The sequence below is a fragment of the Sceloporus undulatus genome, chromosome 4 (genome assembly GCF_019175285.1).
Source record: "Sceloporus undulatus isolate JIND9_A2432 ecotype Alabama chromosome 4, SceUnd_v1.1, whole genome shotgun sequence".
Classification (NCBI taxonomy): Eukaryota; Metazoa; Chordata; class Lepidosauria; order Squamata; family Phrynosomatidae; genus Sceloporus; species Sceloporus undulatus.
In genome coordinates, this window is record NC_056525.1 from 144483903 (window position 1) to 144507868 (window position 23966).

Genomic DNA, 23966 nt, shown 5'->3' on the forward strand with positions numbered 1-23966 from the left:
ATGATGATGATGATGATGATGATGATGATGATGATGATGATGATGATGATCTAATCTCCTTAACCATCCTCTTTCTTTAATATATTGACTTCTACATGGAATCCAGCAAAAGTCTCAGTAATAAAATATTCAAAATTCAGCTTCCTCAGACTCATGAGATCTCTCTATGCAGTGCCCACTTTAAGAACACAAGGGGAAACACCTGGAAGCAAAGAAGACAATCACCTTCCAAGCTGCTCTTAATATTTGTTCTTCTGAAATCATTTCACTTTGGAATTAAATAAAAGGTCAGACCCTAATCGTGACCAAAAATAAACAAGGATTCCTATAGCCATTTGCATTTATTAAACAGCAAAATGGGAAATGTAAAACTCCATGGCTCTTTTGCATAGTCTCTCATTTAATTAATTAATAACTCAGTCTGAATTCTGAAATTAAATTAATGCTGCAACTCCAACTTAAGCCACTCAATTAAGTTGAAAGTAATTTAATTAAGCTATCCCTTTTTGTTAGAAAATTTTCTAACTGAATTTCTTAACTTATTTTACTTAGTTTCTACGTCTGGTTGCAGCCACAACATCCTATACACATTCATATCCTCTTGCTACTGTGCTAGCAACATCGAGATACCACGGATTTCTCAATTACCTCATCTGGGAGGTCACATTTGCTCTGTAGTGATGGGGTCCTAATTCATACTTCACAGCCATTGCTCCTATGCAATTAGCCCATAATACTGCAGCAAGATCAACAGGATTGAGCTAGCATACAAGCTAAATCAACAGGATTTGTACATATGCAACTAAAAGGATGACTGTGTATCTTATTATTCTAAGCTGCAAACATCGATAAAGCAAAGTATCTGTAGTCAGATAGGATTAGCCCCACTAAAGGGAAAATTCAAGGCTAACTTGATTGTGGCTGGGGTGTTAACTTCTGAAAGGGACTTATATTAGAATGAATGTTTTTCCTCCTCAATATCCAAATGAGGAATTATGGAATGGACTGGTCTGCGAATGATTTCCTTCTTACAGCCAGACCTCATGCTATTTGTTAGTGCTAGACAATGTTAGCCTGCTGTCACATCATACTGTCACAACCTTGCTTCAAATGTCACATTAGCAAAGTCAGACAAGAACTGCTTTGTATTAGAACATTTTTATGCTGACCTTTTGAACAGCCCAAATGACAGGAAAAGCTCCCTTCCCCCTGCTGTGCAGAGAGAGTCCATATTTTTACAATGAAAAGCAGCACAGCTCTCAATTCGGAAGGGCTATTAAAATGCTACATAAAATATGCATAAATTCACATACACAGTGGAAACTAAAATTAAGCAAGTTAGGCGGCAATCCTACACATATTTATCTGAGAGAAAATCCATGGAGATCAGGAGTGCTTATTTCTGAGCAGAAATGCATGGGGTTTATGTTAATAGTTGTTAGAACTATGGCATGGTTTTAGTCTGTAACCCCGCTTCGATCCATTGGGAGAGGCGGGGAAACATAAATAATTTATTATTATTATTATTATTATTATTATTATTGTTATTGTTATTATGGTTGTTTCAAGGCAGACTCTCCTAACTCAAAACTATACTTTTGATTTATATTTTAAATTTTGTAAAACAATACTCCCTTTAAAGCATGGGAAAAAGACCTAACAAATTTTATATGGAAACAGAAGAAACCGAGAATTAAGATGAAAATTATGCAAGAAACAAGGGATAAAGGAGGATTGGACATGCCAAATCTAAGACTTTATTATTATGCATGCTGTCTTGATTGGGTTAAACAATAGATAAGATTGGAAGAGGAAAAAATACTGCAATTGGAAGGGTTCAATTTAATTTACGGATGGCATGCATATATGATGTATGATAAAGTCAAAGTAAATAAGCAATTCAATGATCATTTCATTCGCAGAAGTTTATTAAGGATATGGTTAAAATATAAAAAACAAATTAATAAGAGGAATACCAAAATGGATTTGAGATGAATGAAGCTTTTTTCGCAAGAGAAAAATTAAAACAAGATAATTGGGCTACATATAAAGAGTTATTAAAAAAAGAAAAAGGAGAAGAGAAAATCAAATCAATGGAGGAATTAACACAGGAAGGATATGAAAACAATTGGTTCCTATATAGACAAATACATGAGAGATTTAGGACAGATCAAAAATTGTTTGGATTTGAGAAGGAAGAAACTGAGCTTGAGAAAGTATTAACTTTAGAAAATCAACATACTATCTCCAAATTATATAAAATACTGTTAAGTGTTGAAATGGAGTCTGAACCCATCAAACAATACATGATAAATTGGGCTAGTGATGTTGGTCAGCCAATATTATTAGAGGAGTGGGAAAAAAATTGGAAAAGAAGAATCAAACACACATTAAGTTATGGAGTAAGAGAACAATATTATAAGATACAATTTAGATGGTATTTGTCACCAGAGAAGGTATCTAAAATATATAAAAATACTAAAGATACTTGTTGGAACTGTAATAAAAGCTCAGGTACTATGTTTCATATGTGGTGGGGATGTCAGCGGGTTAAGAAATTTTGGGAAAAAATACACAAAGAAATGGAAAGAATGTTAGAGACTACATTGGAGATGGATCCCAAAGTGTTTTTGTTAGGCATGTTGAGTGATGACCTGGAAAAAAAATATGGGAAAATTATGTTTTATTTGTTAACTGCTGCAAGATCCACAATTGCAAAAAAATGGAAAGGAAATGATGAATTGACGGTACAAGAATGGCTTTTGAAATTGTATGAATTTATGGAATTAGATAAGTTGACATGTTTATTAAAAGACAAAAGCTTAGAAAGATACAGAACGGAATGGCAACCAGTTATTAATTATCTGAAAATAGAGAAAGGTGATAATGGAATAATAGCTTTTGATAAATGAAATCTGTATATCAGCCAACTAAAGAAGATTAAGTAAAAATGAAGGGGGAAAAAGAGATACCAGGGAAGATATCATGGTATGAGAACAGGGAAGAAATTTAAAGGAAAAAGGGCCTATATCTTCATGTAGAACTTAGTTAAAGTGATTATAAGGAAAAGTTAAACACGAAGGTCATATCTCCCAGGGTGACTGGAGAGTAGTAATAATCGCTGTAAAGGAAAGGAAGTTTTTGTTTATTTTGTTTTTTGTGTTTGTTTTTATGTATATGTGACCGATGTAGGTGTAGGTATATGTATATATATGTTTTATGTGATATAGTTTGTGTATGAAAATTTTAAATTAAAATCAAATTAAAAATAAACTTAAATTTTGTAAGCCGTCTTCTACACTTTAAGAGTTTTGGTAAGATGAATAAGGATCAGAAAAACTAAATCCACTCAATACACTGGATTAGCAACAAAGGGTTCAAACATTCCACCTGTGAGTTCATTGGACAAGCAATCTACTCACTTGTACTGTCTGCTAAGTGCACTTGTGCAAGCTCCCATAGCCAATTCCTTGAGTGGGGCATTCTGTGCTGGCAGAAATCCCAACTCACAGAAGCTGGCACTGTGATTTCTATGACTAATTTGTGCTGCAGAGACTATTATTTCCACCATAAATAAGACAGCAGGCAGAACCTTACAGAACCAAATTTTATTCTGCTAAAAACAAATTGTCTGGAAATCCATTGAGCAATTCATCTTTGCATATCTTTGCATTTGTATTAGCATATTATTCACTTCTACCTATTTTATCAAATAATGATTGGACTTGTTATATATGTTAATGCATGAACGCTCCATCTGTGATGCGACTTGCAGTCTCTGATGTTCAAAATTCACTTTTGTCATGAATTGAGAAGCACTGGTATTCTCTATAACATATGCACCTTGACTTTATTTCAAAGTTTGTATTTGTCTTTTGCATTACTTACTATCTTTTTGGTGCTTATTTATTTGGAAGCAAACCCGAGATTCTGCAATGCAAGATAAGTAATGCTGAGAAAATGTCCAGGGTGGGTCTGGTCTATATCCTTAGTGTAGACAACCCAAGACAGACTGGCTGATGTCAACTGGCTTTTATGCCTCAGTGGAGGCTAGAAGTACTGGTCCAACACTCTAATCCAGTGTTTCCCACTGTTAAGGCTTCCAGGTGTTTTGGACTTCAGATTCCAGAAGCCCCGCCAGCCAGCCAGAAATTCTGAGAGCTTAAGCCCAAAACTTCTGGAAAATCAAAGCTTTGTAACCAGTTGAGTATTGGGGCACTATATAATTCCATATGAAACAGAAATTTTGTAGACCCAGGCAGTGCACTCACGTGAAGACTGTTTTCTTCTTAGAATAAAGCATAAGAATCCTATGCCACAAACGAATTGTTTAATAACAGAATGAGGGAGGAGGGTATATGAAGCCAGTGTAACATAGATGTTTCAACAAGACAGACAACTGGAAAGTCACTAACCAAAAACAAAGGATGAAATCCTGTGGAGGTTAAGCATGCTGAAGCCCCAACAGAATCAATGGGCAATACTGAAATGATGACTTAACTCTCATACTTCTCCTAGAATTTTGGAAGGGATGAATTAAAGTGAGCTTTGATATGTTACCTACCATTAGGTGCGCGCGCTCACACACACACACACACACACACACACACACACACACACACTGTATATACTCAACTATAAGTCGACCTCATGTATAAGTCTAGGGCAAGTTTTAGGACCAAAATTATGGATTTTGCTATGACCCGTGAATAAGTTAAGGGTTAAAATTTAGGGGCATATAGCAAAGGATCTAGAGGATGATGCAAAGCAAAACAATGTCAAAGAACTTACAAAATTCCAGCAGACGTAACTCTTTGTGCTTATTCTTAAGGCTGGATGGATAAGAGAGTAGGGGGAGCCAGTGCTTCACACATTATACTCTTGCTTTTCATCAGGAGATGATTCTTTCTTTTAAATAAGAGTTAAGATACAGTACTTACATTGACCCATGGATAAGTCGAGTCAGGTTTTTGGGGTCAATTTATTGACCTAAATTTCTAGACTTATACATGAGTATATACAGTACTTAATTCAATTTATTTCAAGTGGTTTAAACAACCTTTGGATGAGGGCCAATATGTAATGGTGCAAGACCACAGTAATGATGGACTGATTTCCCCCTCTTTCATGATTTTTTTAAAAAAGCAGTCCACTTCTGCATTTATTGTGTAGAATAAATGAGAGATGGAAAAGAAAAAATAGCTAATAAGAGTGGGATGGAGCATGTCTGAACAAATCACATGAAATCAAACCAAGTCTCTCCAAATTGCCTCTATATAACAACTCATACGCTTCTCTTTACCTCCAAAATACTCCTAGGAGCTACCCAAGAAGGAAACATAGCAATTAAAATTGTTTCATTCATACATATTTTGCTGTGTTCATGACTGCAGCATCAAGAATGGCTTGCATGTCTGAATGCCACAGACTAAATGTCATGTCACCTGCATCATACTGCTTTCAGGTAAAAATGGTTAATAGGTTAACCTGGCAATCATATCTAGAGAAGGCATTAAATATCACTGCATGTGCAAAGCAACATTAATTATTTTTCATGCTCTATAACAGTGTTCAAATTTCTCAAGGCAGAATCATTTCTACAAAATCTTTTGGGTTTTAACTAAGCCTAATTAAAGTCCATTCACAATATAGCCATATATCCTATCAATTTGACTAGAGGCCCAGAAAAAAACAATTAATTGGCTTTAAAAAAATGAAAGAAGCCCTTAATAGTATAACACGAAGGACGAATGAATGTTTTGGGTAGATATTTTAACACAGTGGATAGAACTAGCAGAAAAGCTCATTGAACCACACTAAAGTAGCTTTAGAAAATTTGATCGCGAAAGCATGGGCTAAACTCCACAATCTCTTGCAGCTGCATGTAATGTAACTATAACTGCCATTTCTTCCTAGCATTTGAAACAGACAATCCAGAGTAGAGATGTAGCAGGCAGGAATGAAATTTGCCTTTGACAGTCACCGGACCCTTAAACTCTGTCCCCTTTCATATGCATGTTTGTTTTTCTGCAAAGAAAGCTCTTCAAATTTCACAATAAGGAACGGTTTGCCATTGATTATAACCAGTGCATTTACAGAGGAAATGACAAACAAACAACAAGACCTTACAGCATACAATGGTGCAATAGAAGAAGGTAAACTCACAAAACAGAATCACCCTCCCTTGCCTTTGCTTGGTTATGGATATGACTTTTTATAGAAGAGTTATTTCTGTTACTTATTTACTTATCTCTCTGTGTTGTAAATTTCACTGAATGCCTGTTGGAGAAGTTATCACATGATTTAAAAAAACCAACAAATCAATAAATGCATTTCTAAAACAATTGACTGCAAGTAATCTCACAATTCCTTCCATGTCTCAATAAAGGGGACTAATACTGAAGTTTCAGCGATCAATAATTTAATTATAATTTGAAAGAGCTTCTGAAGGCTGTATTCCTACATTAATTTATTTGGGAGCAAGTCCTATTGAACTTGGTAAAATTCACATTGCATAGATATGTGTAGGATTTTACTTTAAAATCAACTTCAAACTTTAGCCAGTTGAGAGTCCATAGCGAGTATGGCTTCTGTCACTAGGAAAATTACTTTTAGAGGCCTTCTTAGCACCATGGCCAAATCATAACAGCTGTCCAATGGCACAGAAAGGGTTAAGTGGTAGTTAGTAAATTCTCCTAGATAGTTCTACTTTAGCCTGGAAGTTCAAGGCTGCTAACAGACTGAAGATTGGTAATGGACAGGGAATAGTTTCCTGTGAGCGATCTAATTATAAACTCTCATAGTATTAGGATGGGAGATTTCCTTTGTATTTCAATTTCCCTTGTTTGCTTCTCCTTGATATACACCAAGGGAATCCATCTTCCATGGGTGCATTCTGGAGGGTGATCCCAAGCCCAGGAGTTAACTAGCAACAAGGAAATAGAGTGCCAGCCCTTAGATACACTGGGCAGAATTAGTTATTTAGGGTCCTGGTTCTACCACTTCCTGTAAGATGAAGCAGGAACTTGTTAGTTAAAAGACTGGAATGGGTTATTTGCTCTAGACCTTGTGCTGAATCATTTATTGTTCATAAACAATGATATGTGCTAGTTTTCAGAACCAAAGTCTTAAGGAGGTCTAGAACTGTAACCAAATTTAACTAAGAAGGGTCCAAATTAATCTTTAGAAAAAGTACAAAATAATATCTTAAATATGTAGTGAGAATGTAACAAAAATAATTTAACAGTTCATCTGATTTAAACTTCTTCTGATGAACAGAACAGTTCAACCAGAAAGATTCCAGAATATTGGCTGATCGAGTGTAAAACATGAGAAAGCTTTCTGTGAAGGAGAGGCTAAAGTCCATTTCTGCTTCTTCTCAGTGTTTCCCTTTCCTGCTAATAACCCAAGCTATTGTACTGTTGTAATTCATCATGAATACATATAGCTTTGATTAAATTTCCAAAAAAAAATCTTATTTTTCAAAAAATGAAACCCAGTCAGTTATTCTTTTTACTAGAACAGCCATTCTTATATTCTAAGTTCTAAATGTTGCTTATTTTTAAGGCACAGGTTGGTGGAAAATGAGGATTCAGCACATTGTATTTCTATTCTTTAATAAAGTTTGTCAAAAGTTTGTCAATCTACTTTGTCTACAGTTTAGATCACATATATGACACCATTTAAAAAACAAAACAAAACACCACAATATAAAAGTCAAGGGCTTCACAAAATACATTTCCAAACCACCAAAAAGCATTTTTAAAAAGGGGAAGTCCATTATTTCTGGGCACACTGCCACATTTTATTACTATATATCCAGTTAACTTTCTTTCAAGATACAGTACACTGAGAAGCAGCTATTAGAGTAAATGCATCTCCAAACTACATGCGTAGCCATTTACCATCAAAACAATATAAATGTAAAGGTATGAATAAAGAAATATCCACCACCTACCTTGGAACTGTGTAAATTTGATGGTCCCCATTCTCTCTCCATTTCTGAACATAACTTGACCCTAAATAAAGTAAATAGATACCTTATAATAAGTTTTATGATACCATTATGAAGCTTCAGCTTATTCTAAATGACAGTGAGATTGACTATCTAATTCAGACTTTTCTCATTGATTAAAAATATACTTGGAAATCAGAGACTGAAGAGAATTTAAAGACCATTTTACAATGTAACCCAGTACAGATATTTACAACTATTGACAGAGGTCAGCTGTTTCTATGCTAAATAGCTATTCAGAGCCAAGTCTATCTTTGTAATGAGGGTACATCTTTCCCTAAACCTCAGATGTTAATGTGTAAATAAATAAATAAATAAATAAATAAATAAATAAATAAAATTTTTATTTGTACCCCGCTCCTTCCCAAGATCAGGGCGGCTTACAGCAAATAGTTAAAAACAGGATAAGTACAATACAGATCAAACAACAAAAAAACAGGCTAAAATGCCCCATTAGCCCAACCTCTTGGCCACGAAAGAGGAGGGAGGCCCACAGGATTTTAATCGGGGAATGCCTGTTGGAACAGGAAGGTTTTCAGGTCCTTCCTGAATTGGGCCAGGGTGGTAGTCGAGCGGAGCTCGGTGGGCAGCGTATTCCAAAGGGCTGGGGCAGCGGTGGAAAATGTCCTCCGTGTGGTGGAGGATAATCTAGCCCCAGGGACCTTCAGTAGTTGCTGCCCAGACGTTCTGAGGGTGCGAGGCGGAATGTACGGGGAGAGGCAGTCCTTTAGGTATCCTGGACCCAAGCCAAACCAAATAAATTACATTCTTACACAGTTCAAAGCAATTAAGATATACATGCTGGGAGTAAATTCTCTTACAGCAATTCCATTGCTGTCAAGGAAACAAGAAAAGTGTGAATTGTAATTATTACACTCAAGGCACTGAGAACAGGCAGGCTTCTTCAATATAAACCATAAGTACTAGAAATGTGGCTTAGTGGTTAAGACGCCAGTTCTAATGATAGGAAGATTGGAAAGTTGGCAGTTTGATCAGAAGGTTGGCAGTTTGAGGCCCGGGTGCTGCTTAATGGGTTAAGCTTCTGTCACTAGTCCCAGTTTCTGCCAATCTAGCAGTTCGAAAGCATGCAAATGCAAGTAGATAGATAGGTACCACTTCTCAGTGGAAGGTAACAGTGTTCAGTGCAGTCATGATGGCCACATGACCATCAGAGCAGTCCTCAGACAAGTCCTCTTCGGCTTAGAAACAGGTATGAGCACCACATCCTACAGTTGGTTATGACAAGACATTCAAGTCAAGGGACTGCCTTCACCTTTTTGCTGGGAATGTAGCTAGGTGCAAATTAGCATGAGGAACCTCTTTTGCACTCTAATGAGGCGACACAGATGATCAGATTAAGTCAATTAGAGGAAGACGTAAATACATTCCACATATATTTGACAGAATGGAACATGCATCCGTGCACCACCACCCCCATCCTATCTTACTTTGTCTGTGTAAATGTGGCTTTATATTAAGAAAATCATGTTCACACTCATGGTCTGTGGTTTCCAGCCTCCCTCTTCCCTCTGCAGCCTGACATGTCCACTTAAAATCAGCTTTCAGGGTTGGGGAACCCTTGAGGATGAAGTTAGGCAGTGCTTCTTAAACTAGCTGACATGGTAGACCAGCAGGTTTCCACACACACACGCGCGTGCCCATGTGTTAAGGACTGGCACCATATTTTTGCCCATTTACTACAATTGTTTCTTTCTTTCCTGAAACGCTCCAAGGAATGGCAGCTAATAGCTCATGGACTGGCACTAGCCCATAACCCACCACTTACAGTAGCACAGAATTTATGTCTCAAAACATAAATATTAAATAATCTCAGAAGACACAATCCTACCTTTTATTATTCATTGTGCAATGCCCGCTGTAAGGAAGCAATCCTACTAAAAGGCATCTCTTTCTGACATGAGTACTGGACAAACTGAGAAATGAAGGGAGACATTATGCCTCTCACATGCCACTTGTGACTCAGTGAATGGCCCAGTGGCTGGTAACAGAATATGTAAATTGTTTCGTCTGGCAGGAGATGCAATTGGGTAGCTCTAGGATAGCTCTTCCATGCAAGGAAACCACCACCCTGTTTTGCAATCAGCTAGTGATAAATATTTGTGTGTCAAGTGAATTAGACAGAAGAAACACTATGTGTTATATCTGGTACTTGGCAAGGTGGCAATGGACTATAACAGAAATGTTTAGGGGAGGGATGCAGACAGCTTCTCCAGATGGTGTTTTGCAGCTGATGGGCTCATGGGAGCTGCAGTCCAACAACACTAATCACTCATGCACATGTGTGATCAATTTGCAAGTGGGTGACAAAAGAAATTATGGCCATCAATGGCACTGGTGGCTCACCCAGCCCAGGGTGCCCGTTCCTGACTGGTTCTGCACCAGCACACAGTTGGCACACCAGTATAATAGTTCACAGTTTCTAGCTTGGAGAGGAGCAAAATGGTATATTTTTGCTCCAGTGTTAAACCATAAAGCATGGCTTGGGTCTGTTTTCCTCCTGCTTTGGCCATGTGAATAGTCTGAACAGGTAGGTTTTGAAACAGGCAGGGTTGGGTTTTTTTAGCCTGTATGGACAACTCCTCGCTAAAAAGTCACCATCTAACCACTGGTTTGTTTTTTTAAAAATTAAACACGTTAAACATGTTGCACGTTTTAAATAGATGAATGTCAGTGGGTTATTGGTTGACTAGCCGAACCCAAAGGATGTTCAACAATGACTCCTCTACATCTTGGAGAGGAGTGACTAGTGGGGTGCCACAGGTTTCTGTCCTGGGCCCAGTGCTATTCAACATCTTTATCAATGACTTGGATGAAGGAATAGAGGGCATGCTTATCAATTTTTCAGATGACATCAAATTAGGAGGAGTAGCTAATACCCAAGAAGACAGGATCAAAATTCAAAATGAGTTTAATAGATTAGAAAGCTGGGCCAAAACTAAAAAAAAATGAACTTCAACAATGAGAAATGTAAAATACTGCACATAGGTAGAAAAAAAATGAAATGCATAGATATAGGATGGGGGACACCTGGTTTACGGAGACTACATGTGAAAGAGATCAAGGAGTCCTAGTAGACCACACGCTATACATGAGTCAACAGTGTGATGAGTAGCTAGAAAGGCCAATGATATTTTAGGCTGCATCCATAGATGTATAGTGTCTAAATCAAGGGAAGCAATAGTGCCACTCTATTTTGCTTTGGTTAGGCCCCACTTGGAATACTGTGTCCAGTTCTGGGCACCACAATTCAAAAAGGATGTGGAGAAACTGGAGCGTGTCCAAAGGAGGGCCACCAAAATGGTGACGGGCCTGGAAACCATGCCCGTTGAGTAACAATTTAGAGAGCTGTGGATGTTTAGCCTGGAAAAGAGATAGTTAAGAGGTGATATGATAGCCCAGTTTAAGTATTTGAAGGGGTGTCACATTGAAGATGGAACAAGCTTGTTTTCTGCTGCTCTAGAGACTAGAAAACAGAACAATGGATGCAAGCTACAAGAAAAGAGATTCCACCTTAACATTAGGCAGAACTTCCTGACTGTAAGGGCTGTCTGAAAGTGGAACACGCTCCTTCGGAGTATGGTGGAGTCTCCTTCTTTGGAGGTCTTTAAACAGAGGCTGGATGGCCATCTGTCGGGGATGCTTTGATTGTGAGTTCCTGCATGGCAGAATGGGGTTGGACTGGATGGCCCTTGGGGTATCTTCCAACTCTATGATTCTATGAACTGCTCTTCAGTTTTGTGTATAATATGTTTTAAAATATAACTGATAAAACATTTTGTCTGCTCAATATATCTCAGGGAACACAGCTATAAGGGGGAAAAAGAGAGATTCCACCTCCAAGACTAGTAATGAGAGGATATTTATGAAACTTAATATGCAGCAATAATCTGACTATGTTCAGTTCTAGACAGAGCCGATGTAATAAAATGTTCAAAGAGATTTTTTCCAACTTTGTGCCAACATTCATAAAGATAATTCATAATTGTACAACATCTAATGCAAATAATTGCTGTTCCAATTAGATCACATTTCATCTTCATTTTCCAAACGAACCAACAGGAACCACTGAAGAATATTTGGTATGTCTAAAGAACACTACTAAGAACTCCGTGTGCGCCTATTAATGATGACTAATCAAAATGTATTTAATTAAGTGAACATGAGACACCTGCAAAGCCAAGGACATTATCTGCATGTAGATTATCTCAGACTGAGAAACTATGGCTCAGAGATCAATTCACAGATGTATATTAATCTCTACTAAACAAAAAGAATAATTTTGGACAGTGGTCATCAAGCATATGGGGCAATTTGTAGGGGAGGGATGTGTCCTGACACTGGGTCTGGAGTTATAGCATCAGCCTATGTCCTAATCCAAATTATAAATCTACACAAAATGGGAATATTTACAGTACACTTTCCACTGACTGCCTATATCTATTTGCCAATAAAGAACTATTATCAGGAACAAGGGGTCGCCTTTTTCTCTGTATGACATCTGAGAGACCTTACCTAGTATCTCAATACTACCGTGCAGAGCAAGCAGGATAAGAAGGGTAAAACCAATGCATAAAAAGATGTCAGAGCATGAGGTAAGCTACATTGGAGATTTATATGTTGTAGTGGGAAAGAAGAAAATGTTGACACAAGGTAGTTGTTTTTAGCAGCATCCCTGTGTTTTTATAACCTTAGGAAGACATCAGGATAAGCAATTTTTGATGTAGGTGTTGCCTCCCCTAGTGTTCCTCAGACAAAACCTTCACACAGGGTAACTACAAAATTAAGTCAAAACTCCTATACCTTAATGATTTATATAAGAGAGCATGTGGCTGATTATGCACATCATTCAGGACCAAAAGGTGGCAGGCACCGTAATTGCTAATGTGTAATTCACTGTCTCGGTGAAAGGGATTAGCATGGGCTGGGTGGCAACACTCAATAAGCTATTAAACAATTATGTGCTGATACATTTCTTGTTGTTCCCCCTCAGTTTCCAACAGAGGATTGGTGACACCTTAAGAATGAAGATGCATTCCCATGTTAATACTTAATGCATCTCAGTTGATCAGTATTGATGAAACATTATTTATATAATCTTTTGTGTTCATTTATGCTACTATCCTTGCAATAAAATAAAACAAATGTGGTTGCTTCTGGACTGGATGAATAACTGTTTTACTTTGTCTGTCCACCTTTGTATTCTCTGCCTGTACCCAACCTGTACACAACCACAGCATCAGTAGATATTCCTTTCAAGAAGTTTATAAAAAAAATAGCCCTCTAGAAGATGGCAGTTAATTAAATCATTTCTTCAAGGTCTAGGGTTAAGAATTAGTTGCTATGAATTAGCTCTCAGATGGGTTTCCCTCCCACCCACTCAACATCAATTTGAATGATTCAGCAAGGAAATAACATTTTATCATAGCCTATCTTTCACAAAAGAATGCCTCTCCTCATACATTGCTAGGGCCTCAGAAAAAGAAGAGGGGCAGCGACAATCCCATTCAATACCAATGATACTGGAGGAGACAGGTTTGGGGGGGGGGGGGTATTTAGAAAATAAATATTTTGCAGAATGGCTCCTTAAGCACAATGAGAGAGGAACTTGCTCCTTTCTTTTCTGGTATCATATTCCTTTAGCTTGCATTTCAAACATCACTTTCTGGTTCTGATGAATGATTATGATCACCTCAAAATATAAAGGGCAGCCTGTGGATAAGATTCTCTTAAGAAATTCAGGCATCCCAGGTTAGGCATCTTTTATTATTCTGCTTTGTTTAATCAGCTTTTATAACTTGCATAGGACATATTTCACATTTTCATTATTGCCCATGGAAATTATCTAAAGCCTACTTGCTCAAGGGTAGCTATCCACACTTTTCAACTCACTGAAAGCTTCAGAGGCATTGGCCGATGTTAGAAACAATTCTGGGCTGCCTATCTGATCCAGCAAGGAGTGCTCTGTCTTGAGGATTGTGATCAGAGCTCACTGGAGACAGTCAGAATTGACTGATTTGCCTTCTGAACGTTTTATCACATTAACTATTATAAATGCATTAACTGCACATCTGTATTTATTGGATCTCTTCTCTCCTTCTCTCTCTCTGTCTTTATTTGAAACTGGCATAAATCCTACGTATATGAGGTAAGGATTGTGCATGATCAATTAAACACAAACATACTTATTGCAGTACCGTGGGATGATCATTATGCCATTCTTCCACAGAGGATTGATTCCGGTCTTGGATAAATTGAGCTGTGGATGTGTTTGGGAGGAAAGCGCTGTGGCAGCCAGCAGGATGGAGTCATATAAGTAAGAGGTTTTATTACCCACTGTTTGCTTCCATTTGTCAGTCCTGCTTCTGGCTGTAATATCAAGAAAAAAACTATAACCCAAGAAATATATATGCCCCATGCACTCTACTGGTGCAATTAAGGGCAATAGTACTTTCTAACTGTCTCTTGCTGAAGTGAAAGGCATATCACAAGCTGGATTTGCAGCTGCGACAAAGCCCCAAGGCTATGGCATGCCTCAGTTGGTGTATGTGCAGGATGGCAGGGGCAGAGGAGAATGCTCCTGTGACTGCCTTTCACTTAATTCAAACACACATTGAAAAAGTTTGCAGTCTATTACATTTGTGGTAAGCAGCTCTCGGCTCACAAAAGGAAGTTCCTGGCTATGCACAGAAAGAAGGAAGGAACTAAAACTGTGCTTTCTATAGCATGTTTTAGGAATAACCAAGGTCAATTTTGGTTAAGAAAACTTTGAGTAAAATACATCTAATTATCACAGGCCCTCTCCTTTCCTTTGCCATAAGAAATTAATAATTTCCCCCAGAATAGTGGTATGTTTTCCTCCTTGGGAGGTGTTGTCCCTAGACTGATCACTCTGAGGAGTCAGGTAATATTTGAAGATACAAGAATCAGCCTCCTATTTTTTTCCTCCCCTGACAACTCTATTCAGTGTGATATGCTTTACTGTGTTATGCTGCAGGCAAAGGGCCAAGGAGTGTAATGGTGTACTGTACCTGGCCTGCTGCCTTCAACAGTCCACTGAACAAGTCACTATCTAGCTGTTTCACTTAGATCCTCAGGGGGAAAGAAGTCTAATTATTTTCCCCTAAAAAGTAAAACACCACACGATTTAGCACTATTTTAATAATATACCACGTCCCTAGTTATACCCAAATGTGTGTCCCCTGACCATTTACACACAGGTAATATCACAAAACTCCAATAACAGTGCTTCTCTCCATTTTCTGCAGTATTTCAGACTGTAAAACCATTTGTTCCGTCATTGTCACTTAGAAATGGGCATTCCTGCGCACTCTCCACAGGAATCTCAGTTTAAATGTCTAGTCTACTGAATGCTTGAGTTAGGAGGGGTGTGCTCACTGTTGTTTTGTTCTGTGCCTTCAAATCATTCAGACTTATAGCAGCCCTAAGGTGAATCTATCACAGGGGTTTCTTGGCAGTTTGTCCAAGGGGGTTTGCCCTCGCTTCCTTTGAGGCTGAGAGAGCATGATTTGCACAAAGTGGGCTTTCATGGTAGAGCAAGGATCCAAACTCTGTTCCCAGTGTCCTAGTCAACACTCAAACCATTCACCTCACTGGCTCTCTCTTGAGATTGTTGTGTGGCTACTGCCCTACAGTGACCTTGTCTCGTGGCAAGTGTGGATGTGAGATCTCCCAAGATCCCAATGCTCAACTGCTTTGCTTAGGTTTTAAGCTCAGACCCATGGTCTCCCTGATCAAGTCTAACCATCTGGCATATGGTTTCTTCTCCTTATACTGCCCTTCCAAGATCCCAATGTTCAACTGCTTTGCTTAGGTCTTTTAAGCTCAGACCCATGGCCTCCCTGATCAAGTCTAACCATCTGGCATATGGTTTCTTCTCCTTATACTGCCCTCTCCAGATCCCAATTCAACTGCTTGCTTAGGTCTTTTAGCTCAGACCCATGGTCTCCCTGATCAAGTCTAACATCTGGCATATGGTTTCTTCTCCTTATAGTTGCCTCTACCTTTCCCAGCATCATTGTCTTTTCTAATGATTCATGATTTTTCAAGATGTGGCCAAATTAAGACAGTCTCAATTTTGTCATCCTGGCTTCCAGATAATGTTCAGGCTTGATCTGTTCTAGAACACATTTGTTTGTCTTCTTGGCTGTCCATGGTATTCTCAACATGACATCTCAAATGACTGGATTTTTTCTATGTGTGTTTTCTTCACTGTCCAGCTCTCACATCCCTACATGGTGATGGGGAATACAGTGGCTTGGACTATCCTCAGTTAGTGTTCAGAGTTATATCTTCGCACATTAGGCTCTTGTCCAATTCTTTCATCACTCCCCTTCCCAGTCCTAGTCTTCTTCTGATTTCTTGACTGCAGTCTATGATTTGTTCAATATTTGATGCAAAGTATAGGCAGTGGCGTCACTGTGTGTGTGAGAGAGGGGGTGCAAACTGCACCAGGTGGCAACTCAGATGAGGAGTGATATCTGGTTGGTCCTTCTTCCCATTGCAGGGGGGTTGCAATGCTGCTGCTGGGGCTCGCCAGTTCTATTCTGATGCAGTGGCTCTTGAGGGAGCCAAGGCAGCAGAGAAGGAGGCACAGACGCAAGCCCCTCCCTCCTTCACTACTGCTCTGGCACTCTGGGCTGAGTGAGCCAAGGCAAAGGGGAAGCAGGTAGGGGTGCATTGCCTCTGCTCACTTGCCTGAGCTCACCCCACTTTCCCTGTTGCCTTGGCTCCCTTGCCTGAGCCAGCCAAGACACAAGGATAGAAGACATGAGCATGCATGCATGCACGCACCCCTCCTGCCTTCCCTTCACCCAAGCTGGCCAAGGCACAGGGGAAGAAGGGACAAGCATTCACACACCCCTCCAGGCTTCTCTGGTCTTCATGTGCCCTGCCACCTCCCAGCAGCCCTGGGTGGGAATTTGGATGGGTGACCCCCCATCCCAGCAGCCCCAGGCACCACCAACACTAGGGATGCCACTGGATATGGGAACTCTTTGACTATTTCAATTTTCTAATTATCTAAGATTAATTCTGTAGATCTTCCATGGTCATTATTTTTGTTTCTCGACACTATAGCAAGAGGTTATTCCTACTACTCAGTTCTCAAAGAAAAGGACAAGATGAACATGGGAGTAAAGGAGGAACTGGGAAGAAATAGTCAAGCAAGAGAACTTGGGGCTGAAGAAAGGTGGCAAAATCTATACCGAGTTACTTGTGGAGTGATTGAATGAGGCATAAACAAGTGAGAAGGTCTCTTTTAAGAAATGTAAGACAGGAAACCATAAATACTCAAAAACAGGCTGTGAAGGTCAACTAAAAGCAAAGGGTGTTGTCAGGCTTTGGCACAGGATCTAAGGCTGGAGCTAAATAAGCACATAAGAAGGGCCCTACTGGATGCAACCAAATGTCTATCTAGTCCAGCTTTCTCTTCAGCCAATGATGAACCAGATATCTGATGGCTGCAGTATCTTGGGGGTTGAGTTTACAACAATGTGTTATTCATCTTCAAATTGTCTCCCATCCCAAATAATCTAGATAGTCATGGCAGGGACTGCCCATGGTTGAAAATACTGCTGTTTAATGCCAGGTTAGTGAATGGTAAAACAGCTGCCATTCAGGACTTGATCCTGGATGAACATGCTGACCTGGCATGTATTAAAAAGGCTAGGTTAGATGAGGCTAGGATGGGGTTTAATCTCTCTCAGCTCTGTCCATCAGGACAGTGCAGCAGCAGGCAAGACCGGGGGGGGGGGTTACAGTGATCTATTGGGATAATATCCCTCTGATCAGGAACCCTATCCCTCAGCCTGTAGGGTTTCACTGTGTTTATTTAAAGAAAGGGTTAGCCAGAACAGATTAGGGATTCTGTTGGTATACCACCCACCCCCCTGCTGCTCCACAGTCTCCCTTTCCGAACTAGTGGGGGTGGTCATAGGAACCCCCATGGCTCATGATGCTGTGAGACTTCAACATTCATGTTGAGGCTACCTTTTTAGGAGTGGCTCAGGACTTCATGTCTACCATGACAACCATGGGTCTATCCCAAGCGGCATGCTCCTGGACACTCTAGACCTTGTTTTCTATAGAGGAAAGCTGGTGGTGGTTTGGGAATAGAGAAGCTTTCTACTGTTCCATTGTCATGGACTTCTTCATCAGGTTTAGACTTGTCGGGACTTCTGCATGTTTAGACTTGCTGGGATTTCTACAGGATTGGAAAGATATATTTAGGTGATCCACCCTCAGAAACTTATGGATCTAGGTGGATTCCTGATGGCTCTTGGGATGTTTCCTGATGCCTTGCCAGGTGATTCTGTCAAAGTCCTGGTTGATCTCTGGGATGGGAAAATGATCAGGACAATAGACATGATCATTCCTAAGCACTCCTTATGAAGGAGTGGAGCTAATCCAGCCCCCTGATTTTCTAATGAGCCTCAGCAATGACACAAGCACGATGGAGACTAGAACAACATTAGCAGAAAACAGAATGAATTTGAGGGAAAGCAAGCCAAAATCTATCTGAAGGCCTACAGTGAGGCAATAAAGGTAGCAAAAAAGGCTTTTCTGGCTAACATCATTGTATCCACGCAGAACTGTTCAACAGAGCTGTTTCCAGTAGTCAGGAATCTGTTATAATCTGGCCCAAGAGAATATAAAACACTCAACAGCCCAATGCAAAGGATTTGCTCTCAATTTCAAGACAAAATCACTCTGACCTAGGGCTTGTCTACATTATTAGAATACTCCTTATTCTATTTGAATAGAAAACAATCCCTCCACATGCAATTTGGAGGAATTCTGGCTTGGGGGGGGGGGTTACTCCTTAAACTCCACATAAAAAGGAATTGCCATTTCTACTAAATAGATTGATTTTCATGGATTAATATACAGGCACATGAGCTTCCGCCTACAGACTGAAGCTACACATCATAGACACAGGTTTACTACCTCTGTGAGATTTAGGCCTGAACAATAATTCATTTGCCAGCTGGCATGAGGTCACCAGATATGTTACTCAAATCATTAATAGCCATCACCAGAAGAAATAGGTGGCCTGTCTGAAAATTGTCTAGTTCCAACAGCCAATCTCATCATGCTTTAGTTTGCTACTTTAAAGAGATAGCTTCTCCCTATGTACTTAATTATAGATGATTAATCAAGACATTGTCTTTACTTCTCTTGATAATATGAACAGACAACTTTCCTTGGAATGGAGAAGAACCTGTACAAGAATACAAAACGAGCAGCATTTGTGCAAAGCTATGGCAAGATTAACCAAGTGGTCACAGACAGCAATATTTCTCCAGTGCAAGATTTTTGTCCACCAGTATATACCATGATCCAACTCTGCCACGCATAACTGACCCTTCAACTCCCTTGTGTAAGTGCCCATGTTTCTTTCCTCTCTTCCAGAATGCTCTCTTCCAGAACACTGGCATGTGCAATTTCACATTCTTCCTTCAAAAGCTTTCTCAAACCCTGCCTTTTCTTTGATGTCTTTGGCTCACCCACACACCCCACTTAATCCTCAACCTCAATAGAAACAAAAATTGTACATCCTGAATGTATTTCTGTATTTAACTTTTTGTAATCATCTCAACCTATTCCATCTGCTCTTTCCTTTAGCTATCTCTTAGCAGTTGAGATTTGGACAATGAATTCCTACAGAAAGGGTAATGCATAAGCCAGTTTGAATCTTACTGTCATCAGAGGAGGACTTTTTTATCCATTCCACCACTCTCCCAGGCTTTTCTGCTGAGAACACTGGGAAAAGTTTTCTTTGTGGCTTTCAAAACTCCCACCCAAAGGAAGCTTCTTTGGGCCCCGCTCTGCTCTCTTTTTGCTAGTAGGCAAAGATCTTCCTATTTAAACAGACCTTCAGCCTTTAATCTGATTGGAATATGCAATGGATATACCATTTCAATATGTAAGATGTGTTTTTATGTGTGTTTAATTCTTCTTAAACTGATGGTTTTAAAGTAATGTTTTAATTAGATTGATGTTTAATGCTGCTTTTAAGTTTTGTATCATGGTATTTTAGCTATTTTGTTTTAATGTATATCATAAACTACTTTAGGAGAAAGGAAGGATGTAAATCAAATCCAATCAAATCAATAAATAAAGTACATTGGATGTCTAATGGTAATTAATAATAAGAGCGTATTTTCATAGAATAAAAAGATTTATGGTTATCTCAAAATCTGTGAGCTTCCTTCTTCAACATCAAATTCTTCAAAGACACACCCAAACTCAAAGACACACATTTCTTGGTTGCTAATGGAAAATTAAATATTATTGCTTTCTTTTACTTCTTTTGTTCCTATTCACTTTATAGCTGGGGAGGAGGAGGGTGAAAGCGAATGAAACATAACATTTTATACCCTGCATGTTTTTTAACCATTTTTTGCTTAATGAAGAAGTCAGTGGACTTCAAAAGATAGTGTGATGAATTTTGTGCCTCCTGGTTTGCCTAATAAAGGCATCACTACAATGCGTGTTTTGGATTTTGTCATTTAGAAGGGTTAAATACATCATTAAACATGTGAATGGAGAAGCAAGCATAATTCCATGCAACCACAGCGAGATTTAGCAAATCTATGAATAAATAAAATGTGCACATCATTTAAAAGTATATGGTCACACTAGAAGAATCAGCAAGAGATTGCCTTTCTGTGCTTATGACATTTTCCCCAGGAGCTGATACAATGCCATTGCAGGAAAGAATTACATTATGAAATACTCCCTCGCCACTCTGAATGTATTACCAGGGTCTCATTACAAAAGCATCTCAAAAGATGAGCAAAATTAGCTTTCACCCTCCCACCATTTAATGTTTGTATGGGAAAAACCACTCAGATTCCCAGTGATTGGGCGGTATATAAATAAATCCTATTATTATTATTATTATTATTATTATTATTAACAAGTAATATCAGCATCTTTATATATAGGCTATGTTTTCTTCAGTATAACATATCCCCAGATTCATACAGCCCTCCTCCCCCAAACTGCACATATCAAAAAGCTGTACATATACTGTATCTCAGTACAGCACATTGATAACATTCAGCACAGAGATGACAACATTCAGCCCAGAGACGAAAGACTCCTACAAAAGTACTCTTTCAAATGAAAATAGATATTTCAGAATATTCTAATCTGTCTGAAACACACACACACACACGAAATCCATTGAGAATTTCTGAATTCCTAATGAAGTTATACATCAAAAGGACAAGTAAAAAAAATATAATGCCACTAACAACAGAAGGGAACATTTTTGGCATCACCTGCAAACAATATCATTGAAAAAAGGTCACAAGAAACCCAATCTGTTTAGTTTTTTTATCTCCTGAATGACGACTGCAAACAGAACATCAATGCCAATTTGAATCTCAACGAATAACGATGATTGTGATAGTGATGATGATGATGATGATGATGATGATGACGACATGATTACAATGATGATGATGGCAGGGAACAGAAGTGACAGGAAAACTGAAACATAAACATTTCTAATCCAGAATATTCCACATGGAGATTCGATTCACAGAAGAAGTTGGTGACCCAGATCAGAGTGTGAACAGTAAACAGAAAAATCAAGGACGATACAAAAATACACAACGTAGGGTGATATATACGGAAACAATGAAACACTAATGCCACACAGGTTTTACAAAAAGAATGCTTCCATCAAGTTCTTTGACTTCAAAATTTAAAAAATACATTAAGAGAAGATCTGAATACCACCACCGCCCCCTCATTGCCTCAAAGTATCATTTGATGAAGCTTTCAAACAGAGGATGAATCAAAGAGGAAACTGAATCCTGATATTTTCCTTCTTGAATAATTTCTCTGAACAAAAGTTAGGATCCACATGAAATATGGGTAAAAACATTATAAAAAGAACTTTTTTTTTAGAAACCTAAGGTAACAGTACAATTAAAAACAAACATTAACTGGTCCATGAAAAGTACATGTAATGTGTTTTATATTATTATCACAAATTATATATGCATTTTACAATCATTGTCCCTATGTATCAGTCTGTTTTATTACCACAAACTGATCAATTTTCAACTGTTATCCTTATCAGTTAACATACCCTTACAGATATAGCTTTGCATATTCAGTGAATGCAAGGTCTGTGAATTCAGTTTTAATATAGGTAATAGAAGACAAATGAAAAAAATTCAACTGGAGGCATTTTCATCACCATGAAGATGCAGTGATAGAAAGTGCTACCTACTGAACTTCTATTATCTGGTGGTTGCAACCACAGAAAAAAGACAACCAAATGGGTTCTTGAACAGATCAAGCCCTGGAAGCCAATATGATAAAATTGAGGCTGTCATACTTTGGCCACATCATGAGAAGGCACAACTCATTGGAATAGAGAATAATGTTAAGGAAGGTAATAGAAAGAAGAAAATTGCACACTAGATGGCTAGACTCAATTAGGGAGGTCATGGGCATGAATATGCAAACCCTAAGCAGAGCAGTGGAAGATCTTGGATATGTCTCATCCACAGGATCGTTGTGGGTTGAGGTCTAGTCGAGAGCCATTAACAACAACAAAGTTAGAAATGACTTGAAGGCACACAAGAACAAGAAAAGTTGTATCAGCTTGGAAGAGTCTTTACATCTTAGTGTACCTGTGGATTTCATAAATTCTGTCACAGAAATTTGAGTTCACAGAATGACTCAGACTACAGAGGGAATCCTGAATAGTACTTGAAATTCATGATGCATTATCTGGAAACTCAGTCAGGGATAGTACCTTGGATCAACTTCTTTTCCCTGTTGACTGAAACCCATTCCTGTTTCTCTGTCATTAATCAAGATGATTATGGAGAAGGGTTTTGGCTTCTTGGCTGACATGCTACGTAACAGCTGGAAGCAAGGTTTGCTCAGAAGAAGCCATCTTAACTGGCAAGAACTACTATAGAGTTGCCACTTCTGAACAAAAATGGGTGAACTGTGTACTCAGACATTCAATACACTCTGCTTGAGTTCCAGGTTCCAGACAGCAACAAGATCTGGCTGCAGAGTTTGGAAGTATATTCCTTCATCCACAGCAGTGGGAGAAAGAAAGGTTTTGGGAAATGCATTTAGGGTGGTATTTCCCTTTTGTTCTCATATTTTCATGCATATAAGTACCAATCAAAGTGTAGCACTTTCTTATTTGAATGAGATACCAAACAAGGTGATACTGTTGAGGTGCTAAATTTAGACTGAGAGGAATATACAGACTAAATCCTGACAAGGTAGTAGTGAGATCAAATTCTACTATGGCTACCCGATGTCTATTTTATTGTCAGATTATTCTGAGCTAGTTTAGCACCTGACGCACACGCCATCTGCTTCAGCACTGACATTCTAACTCAAACAGTCATTGCTATCAACAAACGTAGGAGGGACTCCGAGTTGCTATGGTGAGGAGGAGGAGAAATTAAGAACAGAGACTGTTTGGAACACAACACATTTTTCAGAACATTATCCAGAAGTACCAGCAATCTATTTTAATATGTATCTATTAAATTCCAGAACAAATTACTACGCTGGAAATCCAAGTAGAAAGCAGCTCCCTACTAGATTCCGCTAATTTTAAGTTATATAATTATTACTCACTGTTTGAAGTTCCTGCATTTTATACCTTCATTCTTAATGAATGAAACATTGAACATTGGTGATATGGTTCCATTCTGGTTATCCCAAATATATTGGAAAACCTTGATCAAAATAGAAGATGATAGTACTGCTAGTATCAATGTCGTGAAGCTGAAATATTGGTAAAATATGCTTGGCTCCACTAGGGAGAACTGTTTTGACAAGCTCAGGGGAATTTCATTTTATAGAAAAGGCCATCTGCCAGAAATACTGAAAGAATCCTGTCATGTTTAGGCAAGGT

General features: G+C 38.7%; 1 protein-coding gene across 1 annotated transcript in view; it reads right to left on the minus strand.

The window, feature by feature from the left end:
- The window catches only part of GABBR2 (gamma-aminobutyric acid type B receptor subunit 2), a 356015-nt gene that overhangs the window by 166685 nt on the left and 165364 nt on the right, over positions 1–23966 (minus strand). Inside the window, 1 exon segment of the mRNA XM_042464922.1 lies at positions 7958–8018. Coding sequence (XP_042320856.1) covers positions 7958–8018 — 61 coding nt within the window.